The 24,484-nt window shown below is 46.1% G+C and overlaps 1 protein-coding gene across 1 annotated transcript; it reads left to right on the forward strand.

Annotated features, from left to right (window-relative positions):
- On the forward strand, positions 1-24,144 carry LOC137366212 (histone H2A-like). Its single transcript, XM_068028196.1, has 4 exons — positions 1-366; positions 11,902-11,954; positions 14,010-14,154; positions 24,079-24,144. Exons 1-4 carry the CDS (start codon positions 1-3, stop codon positions 24,142-24,144), a joined length of 630 nt encoding a protein of 209 aa, XP_067884297.1.
- Positions 24,145-24,484: the final 340 nt, after the last annotated feature.

Raw genomic sequence — 24,484 nt, forward strand, 5'->3', positions numbered from 1 at the left:
ATGTCTGGAAGAGGAAAGACCAGCGGGAAAGCTCGGGCCAAGGCCAAGTCTCACTCCTCCCGGGCTGGACTGCAGTTCCCGGTGGGCCGTGTTCATAGGCTCCTGAGAAAGGGCAACTATGCTGAGCGTGTGGGTGCCGGAGACCCGGTCTATCTGGCTGCTGTGCTCGAGGATCTGACCGCTGAAAGCCTCGAGCTGGCCGGCAACGCGGCCCGGGACAACAAGAAGACCCGCATCATCCCCAGACACCTGCAACTGCCCGTCCGCAACGACGGGGAGCTCAACAAGCTGCTTGGAGGGGTGACCATCGCTCAGGGCGGGGTGCTGCCTAATATCCAGGCCTTGCTGCTGCCCAAGAAAACCAGCGCTCAGAGCTCCCAGAAAAAGCAAAGCGGCCAAAATGTCATCTAATAACCCAAAGGCTCTTTTCAGAGCCACCCACAGTCTGTGTGAAAGGGCTGGTTACTGTCAGGAGGGAGACAGTGATGGAGTTATTGTCACAGTGGATTGACCTGTTTCACATCTGTCCAGCTGTGTTTTCAGTTCCCTCTCTGGATTTCGCTCTGTTTCTCTGCTCACACATCTCCCCCTCCAGTTAAGTGAAGAAGTGAACTACAGGGTGTCAGAATCAACAATTTAATAAATCCCGCTGCCTTCGATTTGATAAATCCCGAGATTATCCCGGTACATTAACGAAAAACTGGTTCGGAGCTGATGAATTAATTTAATAATGGAAGTGTCCGGGTTAATTCTCTTTTTTATTTGGACAGTTTGAATTGTGTTTTTTTTTTCTCTCTGGTGATCTGAGCGCCGCTTCTCAATGAGAATCTGCTCCCGGAACATAGTAAATGCAGGAAGAAAGAGGCCATTCTCGGGCTGTGTGTTTCTCTCCTAACCTGATCTGTTTAGACCGCACTGTTCCCAGAGGACGGAATCAGTGAGAGTTGTGCACACACAGGAGCTGAGTCCACTGCAGCGCTTTCATATGTACCTTCTCCCCGGCCCTCCCTCTTCTCCGGACACAAAGTTGTTTGTTCCCCCGGCGGCGGGGTAGAGTCGGGGATTCTCTCCCCGCAGTGTCAGTGTCTGCAGCCCCGGGGAACTGGCGGTTTCAGTCAGAGTGACCGAGCTACCTGACAGGACTCTCGCCCTGCATTTGTGAACTGAGACTGCACCGAACACATCTCCAGTTGGAGTGAGGGCCGGACATCCTTCTGTTTTATTACAGAGAGTGGGGAAAGGGCTGGGTGGAGGGGATGTCAGCGAGTCACCAGGGATCCTGGATTTATTCCAAATCATTTCCATGTGGAATCTGCAGGCGGGGCCGGGCCAGGGATCATTTGATCAGGGGATCAGCTCTTTCCTGAGAGATGTGGGTGGCTCTGAGAAGAGCCTTTGTGTTCAGATTTTTACAAGTTTCCCGCGCTCTTTCACTTCTTTCCAGACACTGCTTTCTGAGCCTTCGCTGCTTTCGGCTTGACCTTGCTCTTCCATGTCTGCACTTCCTTCAGCGCCTTTCCGCCCGCCGCACTCTTGCCTTTTTTGACCTTCTTTGCAGCAGACTTTTTCTGAAGCGCTGCTTTCTTCACCGCCTTATTTGGCGTTGCCGCCGCCTTGCTGCTCGTTTTCTTGGCTGTTACTTTCTTTGTTGTCACTTTCTTGGCTGCTGGTTTCTTCACCAATGATTTCTTGTCTGCTGGTTTCTAACGAAGGATTTCTTGTCTGCTGGTTTCTTCACTAAAGATTTCTTGGCTGCTGATTTCTTCACTAAAGATTTCTTGTCTACTGGTGTCTTCACTAAAGATTTCTTAGCTGCTGGTTTCTTCACTAAAGATTTCTTGTCTACTGGTGTCTTCACTAAAGATTTCGTAGCTGCTGGTTTCTTCACTAAAGATTTCTTGTCTGCTAGTTTCTTCATGAAAGATTTCTTGTCTGCTGATTTCTTCACTAAAGATTTCTTGTCTGCTGGTTTCTTCACTAAAGATTTCTTGTCTGCTAGTTTCTTCATGAAAGATTTCTTGTCTGCTGATTTTTTCACTAAATATTTCTTGTCTGCTGGTTTCTTCATGAAAGATTTCTTGTCTGCTAGTTTCTTCATGAAAGATTTCTTGCCTGCTGATTTCTTCACTAAAGATTTCTTGTCTACTGGTGTCTTCACTAAAGATTTCTCAGCTGCTGGTTTCTTCACTAAAGATTTCTTGTCTACTGGTGTCTTCACTAAAGATTTCGTAGCTGCTGGTTTCTTCACTAAAGATTTCTTGTCTGCTAGTTTCTTCATGAAAGATTTCTTGTCTGCTGATTTCTTCACTAAAGATTTCTTGTCTGCTGGTTTCTTCACTAACGATTTCTTGTCTGCTAGTTTCTTCATGAAAGATTTCTTGTCTGCTGATTTCTTCACTAAAGATTTCTTGTCTGCTGGTTTCTTCATGAAAGATTTCTTGTCTGCTAGTTTCTTCATGAAAGATTTCTTGTCTGCTGATTTCTTCACGAAAGATTTCTTGTCTGCTGGTTTCTTCATGAAATATTTCTCGTCTGCTGGTTTCTTCATGAAAGATTTCTTGTCTGCTAGTTTCTTCATGAAAGATTTCTTGTCTGCTAGTTTCTTCATGAAGGATTTCTTGTCTGCTGATTTCTTCACTAAAGATTTCTTGTCTGCTGGTTTCTTCATGAAAGATTTCTTGTCTGCTAGTTTCTTCATGAAAGATTTCTTGTCTGCAGGTTCTTCATGAAAGATTTCTTGTCTGCTGGTTTCTTCACTAAAGATTTCTTGTCTGCTGGTTTCATCATGAAAGATTTCTTGTCTACTGGTGTCTTCACTGAAGATTTCTTGGCTGCTGGTTTCTTCATGAAAGATTTCGTGTCTGCTAGTTTCTTCACTAAAGATTTCTTGTCTGCTGGTTTCTTCATGAAAGATTTCTTGTCTGCTAGTTTCTTCATGAAATATTTCTTGTCTGCTAGTTTCTTCATGAAAGATTTCTTGTCTGCTGATTTCTTCACTAAAGATTTCTTGTCTGCTGATTTCTTCACTAAAGATTTCTTGTCTGCTGGTTTCTTCATGAAAGATTTCTTGTCTACTGGTTTCATCATGAAAGATTTCTTGTCTACTGGTGTCTTCACTAAAGATTTCTTGGCTGCTGATTTCTTCACTAAAGATTTCTTGTCTACTGGTGTCTTCACTAAAGATTTCTTGGCTGCTGGTTTCTTCACTAAAGATTTCTTGTCTGCTGGTTTCTTCATGAAAGATTTCTTGTCTGCTAGTTTCTATATGAATGATTTCTTGTCTGCTGGTTTCTTCACTAAAGATTTGTTTTCTGCTGGTTTCTTCACTAAAGATTTCTTATCTGCTGGTGTCTTCGCTAAAGATTTCTTGGTTGCTGGTTTCTTCACTAAAGATTTCTTGTCTGCTGGTTTCTTCACTAAAGATTTCTTAGCTGCTGGTTCCTTCACTAAAGATATCTTGTCTGCTGGTTTCTTCACTAAAGATTTCTTGTCTGCTGGTTTCTTCACTAAAGATTTCTTGTCTGCTAGTTTCTTCACCGTCTTTCCCACTTTTCCCTGGGTTTTCCTTCTTGCTGATTTTGAAGGAGCCGGAGGCTCCCTGTCCCTTGCTCTGCACCAGGGAGCATTTGTTCACATTCCTCTTGATACTTTGCTTGATCTGGGTCCTGAGCTTCTCCACATCGACACCGCTGCTACCCAGAGCCTTCTTTATGGCGGCCAGGGACATCCCCTTGCGATCGCTGAAAGCCGGCACAATCTTGAGGATCTGTTCGCCCAACGGGAGACCGGCTGGCTTGTTTCGGGGAGCCGCCTTCTTCTTCTTGGGGGTCTTGACTTGGGCGGCGGCGGCGGCGGCTGGAGGAGCCGTTTGGGCGGCTGCACTATCGGTCATGTCCGGGACTCTGCACAAATTCTCTCTGTCAATGTGAACTGGGTCAGAAATGAAGCCGGTGATGGTGGCACAGAGCAACTTCAAGGCAGAGAGAGGACGGGGCGGAGACAAGCTGCTGTCAGCTCCCGGCTCCTGCTGTCTCTCTGTGTTTCTCTCTCCTCACAAACTCTCCAATTCCATTGAAATTCAGAGACTCCAGACTTCCAGACTAGATCCTTCCTGTCTCTCACTCCAGTATGTTTGCTGTTGAAAAGCTTTCACTCGGATTGAGGACTCCATTTTCCATTTCACCTGGTTTTATTGCTGCACTGACCGCCCTCTCTCACCCCTCGCTGACATGTTCTCTACTTTTCAACTGAAATCTTGAAGTCAAAAAAAAATGAGCCCGAATTCCCACTTTGGGGCTGAGCAGGGAGCAGGGCGGTTCTTTGACTGGAAAATCATTTGATTTTACACAAGAATGACTCTGAAATCCGGCGATGAGAGCGGATCCACAAACACAGTGGCTTTAGACTAACCCGCCCTCCCCTTTAATACAGTCTCTCTTCCACAATAGTCACATCTGCATATTCACAGGACAAACTGTTCCCTGAATGTAGAGTTCCCAGGATAGGTTTGCCCCTCCGCTCGGTCTGTGCTGTGGATGCTCGGGGGTGAGTTGTATTTTCTCAGCTCAGTCAGTGTTAAACAGTCTGGGGCCGGCGCTCCGAATATTGTCTGTTAACCAGAGTCCGCTACAAGAGCCAATCACAGTTGTGACTTTTTTTATTCGTTCATGGGAATTGGGTGTGAGTCCAGAACCAGGGGTCATAATCTAAGGATACGGGGTAAACCTTTCAGGTTGTCCTTTCTCTCTCTGCCCCTCTCTCTCTGCCGACACCCACCCCCGGTCTCCTCTCTCCCTCTTACTCTCCTCTCTCTCTCTCCCTCTCTCTGACAGTTGCAGAGAGCGAGAACTCTCAGCTTTATGGTTAGTCTTTTTTTTTAAATCGCAGCCGTCAGTTTCACAGCTGACAGGTGCTTTGAGCAGAGACAGCACTTCCGAAACTCGGATAAGCTCGGGTTTTTCTGGAGGGCTTTTAAATGAAATCAGAACTGCCGGAAAGCTCCGAACTTGTCCGAGGTTCTGAAACGTTGTCTCTGCTCTCAGGACCTGTCAGCTGTGAAACTGACGGCTGCGATTTGATTGAAAGTCAGACTGGTCTGGAAGAAGAAGCCAATGGGAAATTTCTCATCCCTGACATTATCAGTCACGGACCGAACTGTTTTAACGTGGACACTGGTGTCCATGTACAGACATGTTGCCAACACCTGTTCTTCACACAGACTTACCAATCACACACTGATCAACGCCAACAAATAATTTGACTTTTTTATTGAAGACTGACAATACTATATACAATTTACAGGAGAGGATCACAGGCACATCTTACCGGGGATCATCCCATCTCCTACTCTGTCACATACTGTATGACATCACTTCCTGAAGTGATGATGCACACACCAATTACCAATTCCTTGAAACAAAGAGTAGGCATAAATGGGCCATTTTCTCATTGGCAGGATGTGACTGGTGGAGTGCCACAAGGATCAGTGCTTGGGGTTCAATTATTTACTATCTATATTAATGACATGGAGGAGGGGGCAGAGTGTAATATATACAAATTTGCTGATGATACAAAAATAGGCAGGGCATGTTGTCATGAAGACATAAGGAATCTGCAAGGGGATATAGATAGGTTGAGTGAGTGGGCAAAAACTTGGCAGATGGAGTTTAATGTAGGAAAGTATGAGGTTATACACTTTGGTAGGAAGAATCAAAATGCAGACTATTATTTAAATAGACAGAGACTCCAAAAAAGAGGGATCTGGGTGTTCTTGTGATTGAAACACAAAAAGTTAGCATGCAGGTGCAGCAAGTAATTAAGAGGGCAAATTGAATTTTGGCCTTTATTGCTAGGGGGTTGGAGTTTAAAAATAGGGAAGTCTTGTTAAAGCTGTACAGGGTGTTGGTGAGGCCACACCTGGAGTACTGTGGACAGTTTTGGTCCCTGTATTTAAGAAAGGATATATTGGCATTGGATACAGTCAAAAGAGATTCACTCGGCTGATTCCTGGGAGAAAGGGGTTGACTTATCAAGAATGGCTAACAAGTTAGGCCTTTATACATTAAAGTTTAGAAGAATAAGGGTGATCTTATTGAAATGTATAAGATTCTGAGGGGGCTTGACAGGGTAGATATTTCCACTAGTGGGGGAATCTCAAACTAGGTGACATAGTTACAGATTAAGGGGACAGTCATTTAAAACTGAGATGCAAAGGAATTTCTTCTCTCAGAGGGTAGTGAATGTCTGGAATTCTCTACCCAGAGAGTTGTGGAGGCTAGATCACTGAAAGCATTTAAAGAGGAGCGAGATAGATTTTTGAAATATTGGGGAGTTGAGGGCTATGAGGAGCTGGCACGAAAGAGGAGTTGAGGTCTGGGGCAAATCATCCCTGATCTTATTAAATGGTGGGGCAGGCTTTGGGGACTGAATGGCCTACTCCTGCTCCTATTTCTTATGTTCTTATAAGGGGGCTACAAAGAGATGTAGATCGGTTAAGTGAGTGGGCAACAACCTGGCAAATGGAGTAAAATGTGGGAAAGTGTGAAATTGTCCACTTTGGCAGGAAGAATAAAAAAGAAGCATATTATCGAAATGGTGAGAGATTGCAGAGCCCTGAGATGCAGAGGGATCTAGGTGTCCTCGTGTATGAATCGCACAAGGTTAGTATGCAGGTACAGCACGTAATTAGGAAAGCTAATAGAATGCTCGTGTTTATCGCGAGGGGAATTGAATACAAAAGTAGGGAGGTTATGCTTCAGCTATACAGGGCATTGGTAAGACCACATCTGGAGTACTGTCTAAAGAACTGGTCTCCTTATTTAAGGAAGGATGTGAATGCATTGGAGGCAGTTCAGAGAAGGTTTACTGGACAAATACCTGGAATGGTGGGCTGTCTTACAAGGAAAGATTGGACAGGCTTGGCTTGTATCCACCAGATTTTAGAAGAGTAAGAGGCAACTTGATTGAAACACATAAGATCCTGAGGGTCTTGACAGGGTGGATGTAGAAAGGATGTTTCCCCTTGTGGGAGAATCTAAAATTAGGGGTCACTGTTTAAAAATATGGGGTCGCCCATTTAAGACAGAGATGAGGAGAATTTTTTTCTCTTAGAGGGTTGTGAGTCTTTGCAGTTCTCTTCCTCAAAACGCAGTGGAAGCAGAGCCTTTGAATATTTTTAAGGCAGATGTAGATAGATTCTTGATAAGCAAGGGGGTGGTCAGGGGTAGCTGGAAATGTGGGTCATCAGTTCAGCGATGAAATTATTGAATGGCGGAGCAGGCTTGAAGGGCCGAGTGGCCTACTCCTGCTCCTAATTCATATGTTCGTATGCTTGTATGTTTGTATAAAGCCCAAGATGCCATATATGTTACTACTACTCTCTCAATATGCCCTGCTACCTGCAAAGATCGATGCACATGCATCCCCAGGTCCCTCTGTCCCTGAACACTCTTTAGAACTGTGCCATTAAGCATACATTGCCTCTCCCTATTCCTTCTGTCAAAATGCATCACCTCACACTTAACAGTATTAAATTCCGTCCGTCACCTCTCTGCTCATTCTGCTAGCCTATCTATGTCCTATTGCAGGCGGTTCATATCATCCTCACTGTTTGCCTCACTTCCAAGTTTGGTATTGTCAGCAAATTTTGAGATTCTGTTCCGTATTCCAAGATCCACATATTTTATACATAGCAAGAAAAGCAGTGATCCCAGCACTGACCCTCGGGGAACACCACTGTCGACCATCCCCTAGTCTGAAAAGAAACCATTTACTACAACTTGCTTGTTTCTGCCCTTAATCCAATTTTTTAACCAATTGGACACTGACCCTCCTATTCCATGAGCCTCAATTTTGTTAACCAGCCTTTTATGTGATACCTTATCAAATGCTTTCGTAAAATCCATAGAAACAACATCCACTGCATTTCCTTCATCAAACTTCTCTGCTCCTTCATCAAAAAATTCAATTAGATTAGTGAAGCATGATCTGCCTTTTACAAATCCATGCTGGATATCCTTAATTAACTCAAACCTTTCTAAATGTCCATTGATATTTTCCCTGATTATCATTTCTGAAACCTTACCCAGCATTGATGTTAAATTAACTGACATGGAGTTGCTTGGACTGTCCTTACACCCGTTCTTGAATAAGGGTGTCATTTGCCACTCTCCAATCCCCTTATCCAGGGAAGATTGGAAGATTATGGCAAGCCCTTCCTGGAGGAGTCTGGACATGCAAGGACTCAACTACCAGCAAGCGTAGAAAGCAAGACCCAGGCTCAGGGCCTTCAGTTACCCCTGGAGGGGAGTCGGAGAGGCAGCGAGTGGATCCTGTGAGGAACCACAGTTCAGGAAAGATGAGAAGGTCATTGTGAAGGGACAGAGGAGATGAAGTTCAAGGTTTACCAGCTTATAAGCAAGTGCAGAGACAAGGAACGGTGCTGGGGCAAATAATAGGAAGCTGTGATCGGTTGGAAGGCAGGAGTGATTAAATGACAGAAGAGATGATGGTGCAAGGCAAAAGTCAGGGAAACAACAAGTAACATTTGGCCAGCACAGATACCAGGAGTGGGGTTTGAACACACACAGACATATATTCATTGGATTTTAAGTCCAGCACCTTAACCACTCAGCCCTCCTGGTTCATTAACCCGTTGCTGAAAATGAAATTTAATGTGATCCGGGTGACATCTGGCCTTTTACAATATACAATTATGACTCCTCTCCCATGCTAAATTGGACCCTTCATTACTTATGAACCTCAATCGGATCACCCCTCAGTCTAGGTTTCTCCAAGGTGTAGGGTCCCAACTCTTTAAGTCTAACTTGATAACGAAGATAAAAGCAAAATACTGCGGATGCTGGAAATCTGAAACAAAAACAAGAAATGCTGGATTCACTCAGCAGGTCTGGCAGCATCTGTGGAAAGAGAAGCAGAGTTAACGTTTCGGGTCAGTGACCCTTCTTCGGAACTCCGAAGAAGGGTCACTGACCCGAAACGTTAACTTGATAACGAAGATGTCTTACACTGGGAATTAGTTTAATGTCTCTCCTTTGTACCCTGTCAAAAGCCTCAATATCACCCATCATGTGAGGAGACCAAGACTGGATACAATATTCCAAGTGAGGCCTGACCAAGGTTTCATAAAAGGACAAATTCGGGACATCTCAGATACTGAAGGAGTCCGTGTACAGAAGCAGCAAGACCTGGACAACATTTAGGCTTGGGCTGCTAAGTGGCAAGTAACATTCACACCACATAAGTACCAGGCAATGACCATCTCCAACAAGAGAGAATGTAACCATCTCCCTTTGACGTTCAACGGCATTACCATCGCTGAATCCCCCCCACCATCAACATCCTGGGGGTAACCATAGACACAAGCTTAACTGGACCATTCATATAAATACTGTGGCACCAAGTGTAAAACAGATCGTGAGAATTCTGCAATGAATAATTCAGCTCTAGGCACGAGGTGAAATGCACATTAGGAGAGCTGGAAAAATGGACTGGTCAGGTGTGCAGAAAAGTGGCAAATGGAATTCAACTTGGAGAAGTGTGAGGTGATGCCTTTGGTGAGGTCAAACACAGCAAAGGAATACACAATTAATGGGTGAATACTGAGAGGTCTAGAGGAAGTGAGGGACCTTGAAGTGAATGTCCACAGATCCCTGAAAGTAGCAGGACAGGTTGATAAGTTGGTTACGAAGGCTGATGGAATCCTTTCCTTTATTAGCCGAGGTATAGAATATCAGAGCAGGGAGGTTATGCTGGAACTGTATCAATCATTAGTTAGGCCACAACTTCAGTACTGTGTGCAGTTCTGGTCACCTCATTACAGAAAGGATGTTATTGCACTAGAGAGGTTACAGAGGAGAATTACGAAGATGTTGCCAGCTCTGGAAAAATGCAGCGATGAGGAAAGATTGGATCAGCTGGGGTTGAATAGAGGAGGCTGAGGGGAGATTTGATTGAAATGTATAAAATTGTGAGGGGTCTGGATAGAGTGGATGGGAAGGGTCTATTTACCTTAGCAGGGAGGTCAATGACTAAGGGGCATAGATTTAAAGGGATTCGTTGAACGATTAGAGGGGAGATGAGGAAACGTTTTTTCACCCAGAGGGTGCGAGGGGTTTGAAACTCACTGCCGATAAGGGTAGTTGAGGCAGAAACCCTCAACTCATTTAAGAGGAGTCTGGATGTGCACCTCAAGTACCTGAACCTGCAGGGCTACGGTCCAAATGCTGGACAATGGGATTCCGCTGGGTTGCCCGATTTTTGGCCTTCGTGTGCTGTAAACTTTCTATGTTCAATGATTCTATGCAGACACAGTGGGCCGAATAGCCTCCTTCTGCACTGTAACAATTCTGTGATTTTTGACTCTCGAAAACTTGTCCACCATCTACAAGGCACAAGCCAGGATGAGTGCAGCTCCAACAATACTCTAGAAACTCAACACTGTTCAGGACAAAGCAGCTGCCTTGATTGTCACCCCATTCACCACCTTAAACATTCACTCCCTTCACCACTGACGCACAGTGGCAGTAGTGTGTACCATCTACCAGATGCACTGCTGCAACTCACCAAGGCTCCTTCGAAAACACCTTCCAAACCGAAGACCTCCACCACCTTGAAGGACAAGGGCTGCAGATGCATGGAACCACCACCATCTGCAAGTTCCCCTTCAAGTCACACACCATCTGATCTGCAACAATATCCCTGTTCATTCACTGATGTTGGGTCAAAATCCTGGATCTCCCTTCCTAACAGCACTGTGGGTGTACCTACACCACATGGAGTGCAGCAATTCAAGAAGGCAGCTCACCGCCACCTTGTCAAGGACAATTAGGGATGGGTCACAAATTCTGGCCTTGCCAGTGTCGCTCACATCCCATGAAAGAATATGCCCCATCTTATATGCAATTATCCTCTGAATGCAGCCCAATACCCTATTTGCTCCAGCTATCACTTCACAGCATTGCTGCTGTACCTTTCGAGATCTGTGCACCAGAACATCCAGATCTCTGCTCAAAATTATTTTCTTTCTCCACCTGCTTTAATATTTTTCCCTGAAGGGTGTATGAATGTTGAGCATTCGCCCTGTCCACATGAATAACACTGCACTTACCCAAATTAAACATCATTTACCAGTCATGAACCCAATCTCCCAACACATTAAGCTCAGCCTGAAACAGTCGAGCATCGTCTACAGTCTGAACACTCGCACAGATCTTCAAATCATCTGTAAATTTACAGATGGTGCCCCCTACACCTACATCCAGAACATTAAGAAAAATAATAAAGAGCAACAGACCCAACACCGATCCCTGTGGGACACCACTGGTAACTGGTCTCCAAACAGATCCAGATCCATCTGTAACTACTTTCTGTCTACGTCGTGCCAGTCAGTTCCCAATCCAGATCAATATATTACCACTGATACCAGGGACTTTAATCTTATAGAGAAGCCTCTTGTGTGGAACCTTATCAAAATCTTTTGGATGAGATCATCTAATTAAACTCAGGCCGAGGATTAGGCCTAGGCCTGTCCTGCTTTGTGTGTGGGTCTCAGGACGACAAAAGGTGAGATCAGCTCACTGAGCACAGGCCCTTCCTGCTCTATATGGTGCTCAGTACCTCACCAAATGAGAATAACTAACACACCACAGGCCAGGGAGCCTCGGCCCGTCCTCCCCTGATTGTGGTTCAGTGCCAACCAGGTCAGATCAGCTAATTCAGCACAGGCCAGAGATGGAAGCTGGATCTTTCCTGCTCTGGGGGCTCCGTACCATACCAGGTGTGATGAAGTAAAATACCACAGGCTGGGGATGGAGCCTGGGATTTTCCTGCTCTGTGTGGGGCTCTGTACAACACCGTGTGAGATGAACTATCATCCCTCAGGCTGAGGAAGGAGCCAGGGCCCACTCTGTTCTGTGTGGCTCCTACAACATTGGGTGGGTTCAGTTAACTGAACACTGGCCATGAATACAACCAGGCCCTTTCATGCTCCATGTGGCTCAGTATCACACCAGGTGACATCAGCTAACACAGCACAGGTGGGGCTGGGGCTGGAGCCTGGGCCTGTCCTGCTCTGTGGGCTCAGTACACAACCCGTAAGATGAACTTTTTTCAAAAGACTTCAGTGTATTTAACTCTGTGTCCAACACGGTGAGGCAGTTTTCTGTGTTATAAAGAGTGTAATTTATTGACTGGTCTCTTGGATCTTGGAGCAAACAGGGTGACAGACAGAGGTCTGTGTGCAGAGGGTTTGGAGGTGAGCTCTGATTCCTAACCCTTTCTGGATTGTGAGGAATAAAGAATGAATGAGAGAGAGAGAATGTGGGAGAAGGGATGATGGAAGAATTTGTCCGTGAACCTGATTAAAAGTGGCTCAAACGCAAGATAATATTAAGATATCAAGAGCAGAACATTAACATAATCTGAGCTCCGCGATCTGGTCGGGTCCCATTCCCCTGAAGTGAGGAATGAACGGGTGGGGAAATTCCGCCTGGAGTTATATTTGTCTCCAATGAAGATGAGTTCACAGTGAGGATGGAATAGCTCAGTTGGGAGAACACTAGATTGAAGAACCAGGATACAATCCCTGGTTTCATCAGTTTTAATTTGGTGTCTCCTTCATTTTAAGTAGAGAGAATCAGAGGGGAGATTTTCCACTCTTGACCCCATGGGCTGAATTTTAAACTAACGGTTCGGCTCTCGGCAGAGGCACCGGAAGCGGGTGTCGTCACCACATGAATGAAATGTGGCCGACCGACTCCGATCACGGAGCAGCCGACCAATTAATGAAGGGGAGGCGTGGGGCCCATGTAAACAAGGACCAGAGGCAGGGAACGAGGTGCCGATGGCACCGACATCTGACACAACGGCAGGTGCTGGCACCACATTTAAAGGGCTGCCAGCCCTGCATTCACTGCTGCCTGGTTTAAAGGAGTGTCTTCCTGAGAGCCTTCTGCTGTCCCAGGACCAGTTCTGCTGCCTCTGATGCCCCAGGACCCGTTCTGCTGCCTCTGTTGCCTGATGGGTTAGAAGCTGAATGCGAGCCTGCCGTGACCATGGTCCCACGGTTTAGCAATGCCTCCCTGCAGGTTCTCCTCCAGGTGGCAAGAGAAAAGTGGAAGATCCTCTTCCCCAGGGATGGGAGGTGGACACCTGTCCACCTGACCAAGCAAAACTGGCTGGAGACAGTAGGTGAGGTCAGCAGCCATGGGTTCACCCCCAGGACATGGATCCAGTGCAGGAAGTGGGTCAATGACCTGATCCAGGTTGCTCAGGCGACAACTCAAAACACTTTGGAACTTTTGGACATTGCATGTGGCAGAGTGAGAGGGAATGTTTAGTGGAAAGGGAGTGACCACCCAGTCATGTGTATTGGGGAAGGGCAGCAGGAGAGGCACACGTCAGTCATTATATAACCTCACACAATGCCTCAACAGGTGCCGCATGCAGGAGGCATATGTGTGTCCACATCATGTACTGCTGGACTATCACCATCAGAGATGTTGGGCTTGTCCCAGCTGGGAGACTAATTTGTTCATCATAGTGGCTGCAGGAGAAGACATCCCACAATTGGAAAGAGCGTGTCAAGACTGGCGGTGGAGTGCCTTATCTCCATGTCCTCATCCCGATGGAGGAGGGGGCGTGGAACAGGCAGGGCAGCAATGCAGCTGCTCCATAGCTGATGGAGAGACAGGGGCATCTACCCAAGAGAGTGAGTGAACATCTCCTGGGGCACAAGGGAGCATCTGCTGCAAAGGAGCCACACTGCTCATCTGTTCACCACTGCGTCAATGGAACTGCACAGTAGGGGTGGTTGGAATGTCACGATGGGCAGACCCTAACCCTTCAATGTCCCTGTTTTCTCATGAAGGCCCGGATGAATGACAAAAGCAAAGAGCTGGAGAGACTGGGAGACAGCCGGACACATCTGAGGAGGAGGAGGGAGCCTCAGATGGTGCACCATCACATCATTCCCCTGCACCCTCCACCAGAACAGAAACGCTCACGCAAACTGATGAGCACATCACAGACAGGCCCGGGCAGCTGACGGAGGCTGTGTTAGCCGAGTCCACTGACAGTTGGTGGTCTGTGGGAGGCCAGGCCCACACTGAGCCCCAGGCTGATGACATGCCTCTGGTGTCACCAGCAACACGGGAAATACCGCAGCTGCAGCAAGAGGTCAGGTAACATCTGGCAGAGTTGCCAGAGGCTATGTGTACCCAAACAAGGATGGTGGAGGAGTCCATCCAGGCCTTGGGTGCTGCACTGTCTCTGATGGGGGTGTGTCTGGCTTCCTCCATTGTGAGATTGGTGACTCTCATGGAGAGCCAGATCCAGCCAATCAATCAGTGGCTGCCAGAGATGTTAGCAGACTTGCACTCCATCACTTTGTCCATGAGCTCCATCCAGCGGTGACAAGGTGAGAGGGGGGACGAGGCACCTGAATTCTCCACCAGGTCCACATCCCTCTCAGGTCAGCAGGGAGGTACAAGTGTGTCTTATAAGGGGGAGGAGCAGCTTGCTGCTACATCTGGGGTCTCCTCTCAGGGTGCTCCTGGTGTGGACAGTAGCTCGAAAGTCCCTCTGCCAGTGACACCAGTGATGCCAGTGCCTGCCTCCATCACCCTCGATGACAGAGGGGGGTCCCTGTACCTGTGCAGGAGGCCCTCAGTGTGCCGGGGCCCTCCAGGCCTCAGGCAGCCAGAGGACGGCCACCAATGTCATCCCAAGCCATGGGGCAGCAAGGTCAGCAGCATGTCTCCACCTCAGCTGCCAGAGCAGGGGGAGCACCACGTAGGAGCACCCGGAAAAGATTTAAGAAGAACACCTAGATTCACTGAGGGGTTCACGGGTGAATGTACATTCCAGATGGATAGGGTTGTGTTTGGTGACACACAGAATAAAGAAATGATGTTCTCTCACTATGTCTCCTTCCTATTGTTGATGCCCTTTGGGACTTCATTTAAACCCTTCCTCCCAAGGGGCTGGAAGTGAGGGACCAAGCCCTGAGTTCACAAAGCTTCGGCCTTGCCAGTGTGCGATGTGTACCTGGGCGCTGTAGTATAGAAGGAAAGAGGTGACAACAGGGCTGTTTAAAGCTAAGGCTTTATTGCCTTGGTTCCAGAAGGTGGTAAGGCTCAAAGGAAACGTGAATGTATAAGGGTGTCTCGTGTCTCCCTTGTGTGTATCTCATGGTGGCTTTCCTGCTGTGCCTGAGGTCCTTCATCTGGCACTGCCTGAGCAGCATCCTCCTCCACATCCTCATCATCAGAGGAGACATCACACTCCATGACATCCTCACTTGTCAACACCTCACCCCTCTGTAATGCCAGATTGTGCAGTTCACAGCAAACCACCACGATATACGAGACCCTCGCTGGGACATACTGAAGGGCTCCACTGGAACAATCCAGGCGCTTCAATCTCATCTTCAGGAGACCAATGGCCTCCTTGATGGTCACTCGGGTTGACCCGCAGCAGGTGTTGTACCTCTCCTCTGCATCCTTGTGTGAATTCCTCGCAGGCGTCAGTACTCATGTCCTCACTGGGTTGCCCTTGTCTCCAAGGATCCATCTCAGAAAGCGCATGGGGCCACGGAAAGGTTCTGGCACCTGGGAGTGCCTTGGTATGCAGGCGTTGTGGCTGCTTCCCCGGATTTGTGCACACACCTGTAGGATCCATTTGTGATGGTCACAGACCAGTTACACACTGAGCAAATGGAAGCCCTTCCTGTTGAATGCTGCTGGCTGGTCTGCAGGAGCCATGATGTTCACATGGGTGCATTCGATGACACCCTACACCTGGGGGAATCCAGCGATGGCCCCAAATCCTATAGCCCTCTCAGCCTGACTGTTTGTATCGATGTGCACATAGTCACCGGCCCTCCGGAAGAGGACATTGGTGACCTCCTTGATGCACTGATTCACCACAGACTGTGAGATTCCACACATATCTCCAGTGGATCCCCGCAATGATCTGGTCATCCAGAAGTTCAGTGGCATCAGGTGCCCACCAAGTCCCATGGGGCACAGCTGCATCATGGCAGAGAGATCAGTGACAACCTCCGTGGAGAGGTGCAGTCTGTGGAGACACTGTCACTCGGACATCTGCAGGTAGTTGAACCTTGGCTGACGTGTTCCTCTGACCCCTTCTCCAGCCTCCTGTTCGAGGCTGGCCTTCCTGTGGGCCCCCAAGCTGCTGTGGTGTCCCTGCTGGTGCCTGCCCTTCCCTCCCTCCCTCTCTACTCCTCCTCAATGGGAGCCTCGAATCCAGGGTGAATGAGGCCCATGACAGGTTGCCCCTCCCTTAGTGCAAGGCCTTCACAGTAAACAACACCCAGCCACATTGACCTCACTCTTTACCCACTCACATTTACCCTCATTGAGGTGGCACTCCCTCAATGGCACCCTGGTGTAGCTCCCCCTGCAGAGCTGGCACATTGGCCCCCACTCCTGACAGTGATTCCCGATGCCCTTCCCCCCTCCACCCTTGCTGCCAAGTTACGCTACCTCACCAGACAGCTTCCCAGTGAAGCCAACACTCAGCTCCCACCTCCCAGTCACCTCCTTTAACCAGGCGAGGATCTGAAGCCCCGTGGTTCCCTTGTGCTATTAGTTCAATTGGATCCAGTGAATAAAATTGCTGACAATTGGACTCATAAATACTTGAAATGCCTTCTTGCCGTGTGGATGTGCGACGTCTGCCCTCCATGTCAGCCGCCGACAGAAAAATCCGTTCCAATGTCTTCCATCCCAATTGGCCATTCTCAATAAAGTGTCAGGAATGAAGGTCAGAGGAACAGACCAGGCTGGAAACACAGAAAGAGCGAGGAGAAGCTGGTGTGAAAAACAGAGATTAAACAACAGGCTTGTTCAGTTGGTTTGCATCTGGTGTTTAGAATACCCGGAATCTGGGTTCACTTCCCTTCCAACTCAGCGAATTGTCTCAACATTATGTTCATAAAACCATAGACTGATACCCAAAGAAGGAGACCTTTTGGTCCATTGTGTCAGTGCTGTCTCTTTGGTTGTGCTATCCAATTAGTCCTGCTGCTCAGCTTTTTCCTGTAATCTGTACATTTTTCCTGCCAGTATTTATCCCAATTGCTTTTCAAAGTTACTACTGAATCTGCTTTCAAGTCCTGATCAGACAGTGCATTCCAGATCACAACACATCACTGTCTAAAAAATCATTCCTCATTTCGCCTCTGGTTCTTTTCTCAATCACCTGATAAATACATCCTCTGGTTACTGACCCTTTTGCCACTGGAAACAATTTCTCCTTATTTAACTTATTGAAAACCTTCTTGATGATGTCACATACTAGACTGCCAGTAAAACTGAAGCCCATGGAATAAAAGGGACAATGACAGCATGGGTATGAAGTTTACAGACTGATAGGAACATAGAAGCAGGAGTAGGCCATTCAGCCTATCGAGACCACCCCACCATTCAATATGATGATGACTGATCATCCACTTCAATGCCTTTTTCCCACACTATCTCCATCTCCCCTATGTCATTTGCATTTAGAAATCTGTCAATCTCTGCTTTAAACATACTCAATGACTGAGCATCCACAGCCCTCTGGGGTAGAGAATTCCAAAGCTTCACAACCCACTGAGTAAAGAAATTTCTCCTCGTCTATGTCCGAAGTGGCTTTCCCCTTCTGTTGAAATTGTGTCCCCTGGTTCTAGATTCCTCAACCGGAGGAAATACCTCATCAACCCTGTCTATCCCTTTAAATATTTTGTAAGTTTCAATGAGATCACCTCTCATTCTTTGAAACTCTAGAGAATACAGGCCCAGTTTCCCCAATCTCTCTTCATAGGACAGTCCTGCCATCCCGGGAACAAGTCTGGTGAACCTTCATTGCACTCCCTCTATGGCAATGATACCCTTCCTCAGGTAAGGGGACCAAAACTGCACACAGTATTCCAAACTGCAGACCAACCAAGGTTATATACAATTGAAGCAAGACTTCACTACTCCTATACTCAAATCCTCTTGCGATAGAGGCTAACATATCATTCGTCTTCTGAATTGCTTGCTGCACCTGCATGTTAGCTTTCAGTCACTTATTGACAAGGACACACAGGCCCCTTTGTACATCTACACTTTCTAATCTCTTACCATTTAAGAAATAATCTGCACATCTGTTCCTCCTACCAAAGTGGATAACCTCACATTTTTACACATTATATTTCATGTGCCACTTTCCTCTCCACTCACTAAGTGTGTCCAAATCCCCTTGAAGCCGCTTTGCATCTTTCTCACAACACACATTCCCACCTAGTTTTGTGTCATCTGCGAACTTGGAAATACTTCATTTGGTCCCCACATCCGAATCATTGATGTACATTGTGAACAGCTGGGTCACAGTGTAGTGGTGAACAGTTGTATTTCTGTCTGGAGGAAGGGTTACAGTGGGTTCCCCATGGCTCCTCATAACTTCAGACTGGAAAAGCTGGGGTTGTTCTCCTTGGAGCAGAGCAAGTTCAGAGCAACTTTGACAGAGTTAGAATCAAGGAATCAAATGGTTACAGTACAGAAGGAGACCATTCAGTCCATCATGTCCATGACAGCTCTTTGCAAGAGCAAATCAGCTAATTCCACTCCTCTGCCCTTTCATTGTAACCCTGCAAATTTTCTCTATTCAGGTGTTTATCCAATTCCCTTTTGAAAGCCACGATTGAATCTGCCTCCAGCACTCTCAGGCAGTGTAATCCAGATCTGAACCACTCTCTCTGTCCCACACCCCTGGTACCATTGCAGAAAATCTCTTCTGTTCATTTCATCCCTCATAAATAATTGAACTGAAATGTTTATTGGGAAATGCACAATATAAAAAGGAGAGAGAAATAAATGCTGAGAAAAATAGAAGTCAATGTTTGGAAGGTAAAAAGAGCAAAAGATGTAACTTTTATTCTGGTTGAGTGAGAGGAATATATCACACTCTGGGGCTTTTTAAGAGGATTTACTGATAAACCTGGGATTTGAGAGGAAGCTGGTTCATGGTTTCCAGAACAAATTCAGCCCCTGGGGTGGAGCCAACAGCTGCACTGTCCAATAACAGACAGGACGGGGACACTGTCTCAGGCCTGGTGAGCTCAGTCGATGAAAGCATGAAACTCTGAATCTCAAGTTTTTGAGTTTGAGCCCACGGTGGGTGTTTTTTATTTCCTTTTTAGGCTGATTTTACAGGCATTCTCCAGCTCTGAATTCCTCGGCAAAGAGTTCAAGGAGTGTTTAAAATGAGATTCAACAGCAAGATGAGAAAGTCTCTCCTTGATTCAGGACTCTTACCTCTCTGCAGCAACTCGCTGCTGAAGATTGAACTTTATCTCATTTCATTTTCAGCTCATGGTCAGTGTGAATCAGTGAGACTTCTGGCTGTCTCCCACTTCACAATCCATCAGTGCTGAGAAATCAATGGGGAATATTACTCACATGTTACAATGTTTTATAAATACTTGAATGTATTTCACACTGTGTCTAACAGTGTGAATCTCCCCTGGTATATCAGCTCACCAATACTTCAACAGAACATTCACATAATGTGAGCTCTGAGATCTGTTCAGATCCCATTCCCAAGACCTGGAAAGTGGGATTGGGCTGGATCGCTCTTTTTCAGCTGGCACAGACACGATTGCTAAATGGTCTCATTCTGTGCCATAAATTTTCTCCATTTTCTATGTTCTATGAAGTGAGGTGTGATTGGGAGGGGCAATTCCACCAGGGTTATATTTTCTACCAAAACAATGACACAAGGGATACTTCACTTTTTTATTCATTCATTCATGCAATGTGGGCATCGCTGGCTAGGCCAGCATTTATTGCCCATGAGAAGGTGGTGGTGAGCTGCCTTCTTGAACCATTACACTCCATGTGGGGTAGGTACACCCACAGTGCTGTGAGAAAGGGAGTTCCAGGATTTTGACCCAGCGACGGTGAAGGAACGGCGATATAGTTCCAAGTCAGGATGGTGTGTGGCTTGGAGGGGAACTTGCATGTGGTGGTATCCCCTGTATTTGCTGCCCTTGCCCTTCTAGGTGGTAAAGGTCACTGGTTTGGAAGGTGCTGTCTAAGGAGTCATGGTGCATTGCTGCAGTGCATCTTGTAGACGGTACACACTCTGCAACTGTGGGTCGGTGTTGGAGGGAGTGAATGTTTGCAGATGGGGTGCCAATCATGCGGGCTGCTTTGTCCTGGCGGTGTTGAGATTCTTGAGTTGGAATTGCACCCATCCAGGCAAGTGGAGAGTATTCCATCACACTCTTGACTTGTGCCTTGTGGATGGTGGACAGGCTTTGGGGAGTCAAGAGTCATGGATGAGTGAGAGGAATATATCACACTTTGGGGCTTTTGTAAGAGGATTTATTGATAAACCTGGGATTTGAGAGGAAGCTGCTTCATGGTTTACAGAACAAATTCAGCCCCTGGGGTGGAGCCAACAGCTGCACTGTAATTACTCGCCTCAGGATTCCAAGCCTCTGACCTGCTCTTGTAGTCACGTTATTTGTATGGCTTCCCATTGTAACCCCCATGATGTTGATAGTGGGGGATTCAGTGATTGTAATGCTATTGAATGTCAAGGGGAGATGGTTAGATTCTCTCTTGTTGGAGATGGTCATTGCCTGGCACTTGTGTGGTGCGAATGTTACTTGCCACTTATTATTCCAAGCCTGTGTGACTGCAATAGCTCAGTTGGGAGAGAGTTAGACTGAAGATCCCTGGTTCAATCTGGGGTTTTGGCAGTTCTCCTTTATTCTGCATCGTCATTTGGTTTTGACTCTCGAATTGCACAATTTACACTGATATTATTTACCCAACTCTGAAGGCTGGATTGGAATAGAGAGATATCAAGGATGGGAAATATTTACATTGCCTGCTCTAGCTTATTCTCTATCTCCCTGTGTCCTTATACCCAGTTTTTGACTCTCTCGGGGCAGGGTGAACATTTGATTTGCTGCATTTGTCCCAAACTGAAGCCTTTTCCACATCTCTGGGCGGTCAGACTTGCTCTGTCTGTTTTTGTTGCTCGTGACCATTAACGAGAACAGGCCACGAGTTCAATGTTTATCAGGAAACGGAAGATAATTGGAAAGAATTCTGTGTTACTCCAGACCAGTGACAAAGATACAATGGATGTTATTCAAAATAAATTCCCTCTGACATTTTATGTAAACTTGTTTGTATCTAAAAGTTGGATTTTAAGTGTAACAAAAATGTATCAAATTATTGACTGACCATGTGACAGCGCAGTTGGGGATCAAATCCACAGCCTTGTTGTTATCAACACTGCGTCCTAACCAACTGAACTAAGTGGCCTATAGACAGAGCCAGGTATGGGTTTGAGCCGCACGCTGGGCGGTTTGTGTTTTATTTCTCACACTGGGTGACAGAGCAATTGTACAAACAATGGACACATCACATCCCTGAAACATTGTTCTGATATAAAACAGTGTGAAATAAGAACTGAGCATGGAAATGGAACCTGAAATCAGGACTTTAATCTATTAAAGTTGATCTTGAAATTCAACCATTCACTGAACATTCCAATAGATTGAACTCTCTTCTGATATAAAATCCAGGAACTTGAGCTGCTGTAAAACACAACTGAGCCTGATGTGATTTGAACACGCAACTTTTTGATCGGGAGTTAGACATGCTACCGTTGTGCCACAAGCTCACACATAAAGCAAAGTCTTCCATTCCTGACAGATTTACTTCTTGTTTAGATTCAGTGATTGAAATTAATTCAATCCTCATCTGACCTCCACTCTGTAAAGGCCTGCTACCCGACCTGAATCCGACGGGTCCCGACGACCTGTGTCGGGTTCGGGTCATGTCGGGTCGCTCTTCCGGGTCTGGCTTTTGGACACGGGTAGGGTCAGGCCAGGTTCAGGTCAGGCTGGGTCCAGGTTGGACTGAGTCCGGGTGTGACACATACAGTAAGTATTACATTTAATTCTGCTGGGAAGTTGAGTTTAATAAGTGTCAAAAGTTGAAAAGCCAACCAAAGCCGGGAGTCCGGGTCATCAAGGAGGGAAACTCTGAGTCTGCGCAGTGAGCAAGTGAGCATCTCTATGATGTCATTGCGCTCATGCTGCAGCTTCCTGCAGATTCGGAATTGGGAGGGAGATAAAGTGAACATTCCGGTGGTCGGGTAAGGCGCGGGTCGGTTCGGGCGCGGGAATAAATGGAGATACTCGGGCCGGGTCGGGCTCGGGTCCAATGTGGTTCTGTTGGGTTCGGGTCGGGTTTTTTTCCTGACCTGAGCAGGCCTTTCCCGCTCTGTCAGTTCAGTGCCTTATTTAAACTATTACTTGGAGTTCTGTTTTACAGGGTCTCGGCTGTTTAAGTGTTTCCAGACCCACTACTCTGATTAATCAGACATTTTGCTGCTAACTGCTGCTGCTGCAATTGAAATGTAAAAAAGAATTTCCAGTGACCTGCAACCAATGGACAAATACATTTCAGAAAGATAAAGTTCATTCACCAATCCACAAATGTGTTTTTCTGCTTATATTTATAAACAACTCCTTCTCTCCACTATGAGAACTATACAATCACTAGTTATTTGAAAGTTAGTATAAGATATTCCAGTTCATCAATTTTAAAACTGCAGCAGGTATTTTCCAGAAAACTTCTCTGTTGGAACCTCAGTCCCATTTAGATTGAAAGTGGACAATTAATGTATTCACTTGTTCATTGTGGACAGGTGTCTGACTTTGAATAAATCTCATTAACCTTCAATGAGGTGGCAGTATTTCTGTGCTCCCATTTTACACAGTCTGTCCTGTTCATGCACCATGCTTTTATTCTCCTCTCCCATTCTCCACAGGATACAGATTACAAGCATCATCAATCTAGCTGTTGAAAAGCATTGGAAGAATCTGGTCACACAGGTATTGAAACATTCATTATCTTTCATTTTACAAGTTAGTTGCTTTCAACACAGTACGATGTGCAATCATCTGAAAAGAGATTCTCTTCAAAATTCAATACAAATTAAATTACAAACCCGACAGACAAACACAGGAGAACAAGTGACTAGTGAACACAAACCTCATGGTGCTCATTTTCAGATTTATTGCAGTCATCCGACAAAACAAGTGAAAGAATATTCCAGTGAAATGATTTGGAAAGTCGGTGTGACTTTTGTTGGTGCCTTTCTTTGCTCTGTTGGTGAAACTTTCTTGCACCTGACTCCTGTTCATGTCTCTGTTTCCTCTATTGAATGAGGAAGGAGGTATTTGATCAGAAATCAACTGGATTGTGTACCTTTGAGAGGGGATTTCTGCACCTTCAGGGCTGGTAACAGGAGTGAGTGAAAGACAATGTGTGGAGTTTGATTTTGTACAGAGGGAGAGCAAATCTAACAGGACTGTGCGATATTGGCCTGGATTTTACAGTCCCAATAGCGGTGAATTCTGAGACTTTCACTGCTATTGAGGGTCTGAACAGCAGTGCAACTGCCAGTACATGCACACACTAACACCAGCATCTGGAAGTTGTGGTGGTGAGAAATGTGCTTAGAAGGAGCCTCTGATCATAATCGCACCAGCCCACTCTTTAAAGTGACAGGGACCTGCAGTTCAGCAATTTGGGCTCATTGCCCACAATGTACCCTGATTTTTACCTGGGTTGGATTAGAGCCGGTACCAACAGGCTCAGGTCCTGCTCGGGAAGGACTTTTCTGTTGACACAACAGCTCCACTATTCCAGGAAGACACCGGCAGCAGCAGGGGTCAACTTTAAGAGGGAGTTCAGACATATTAAATGTTGTATTTTGTTTCTTAATTGTATGTAACTTTTTAGCAAGGCCTTATCAGAGTTCTTAAATATACATCTGACTTTTTATTAACAAGATTGAAGTGCTTTTAAAAGATCTCTAAATATATATGACTTTTTATCAAGATTTACCTGGCTTCTTTGCAAAGACTCGAGTAAGATTGAAGTGACTTTTAAAAACTACATCTTATCCTTTAAAATCCTGCTTCCATGTAGATGACATTGTAAGATGGCTTCAGAATAACTTAGACTATCTTTCGAACAGGTAGAGCAACAGCTTAAGTCCTACTTTCTGCAAAAGCTGGTGAATTACAAAGAAACAATGTATTGAACATTTTATAAACTGTTGATGCAGATGGAATTCAAATTCATAGATGTAAAACAGAAGGAATTAATAATCCATCATCTTAACCTCTCAAACACCTCATCATCCAGCTTTGTGCCAGCAACCAATCAGATGTCTTTTTTGCCTCTATGAAAATTTGGGCAGGACGGTCACCTTCAGCTCAGATCCTGACTGTGCATCCAGATGTGCAATGATGGAAATGTAGCTTCTGTAAGTAAATGACATTTCCATCACATCAGGTCATGGCCTGTTGGGAATGGAGCAGTGTGAAACATTTCCAGACCATGTCCAACACGTTTCTACTCAGTGTGAAAACCCACCACGG

This window comes from Heterodontus francisci, unplaced genomic scaffold (genome assembly GCF_036365525.1).
Source record: "Heterodontus francisci isolate sHetFra1 unplaced genomic scaffold, sHetFra1.hap1 HAP1_SCAFFOLD_255, whole genome shotgun sequence".
NCBI classification, from domain to species: Eukaryota; Metazoa; Chordata; class Chondrichthyes; order Heterodontiformes; family Heterodontidae; genus Heterodontus; species Heterodontus francisci.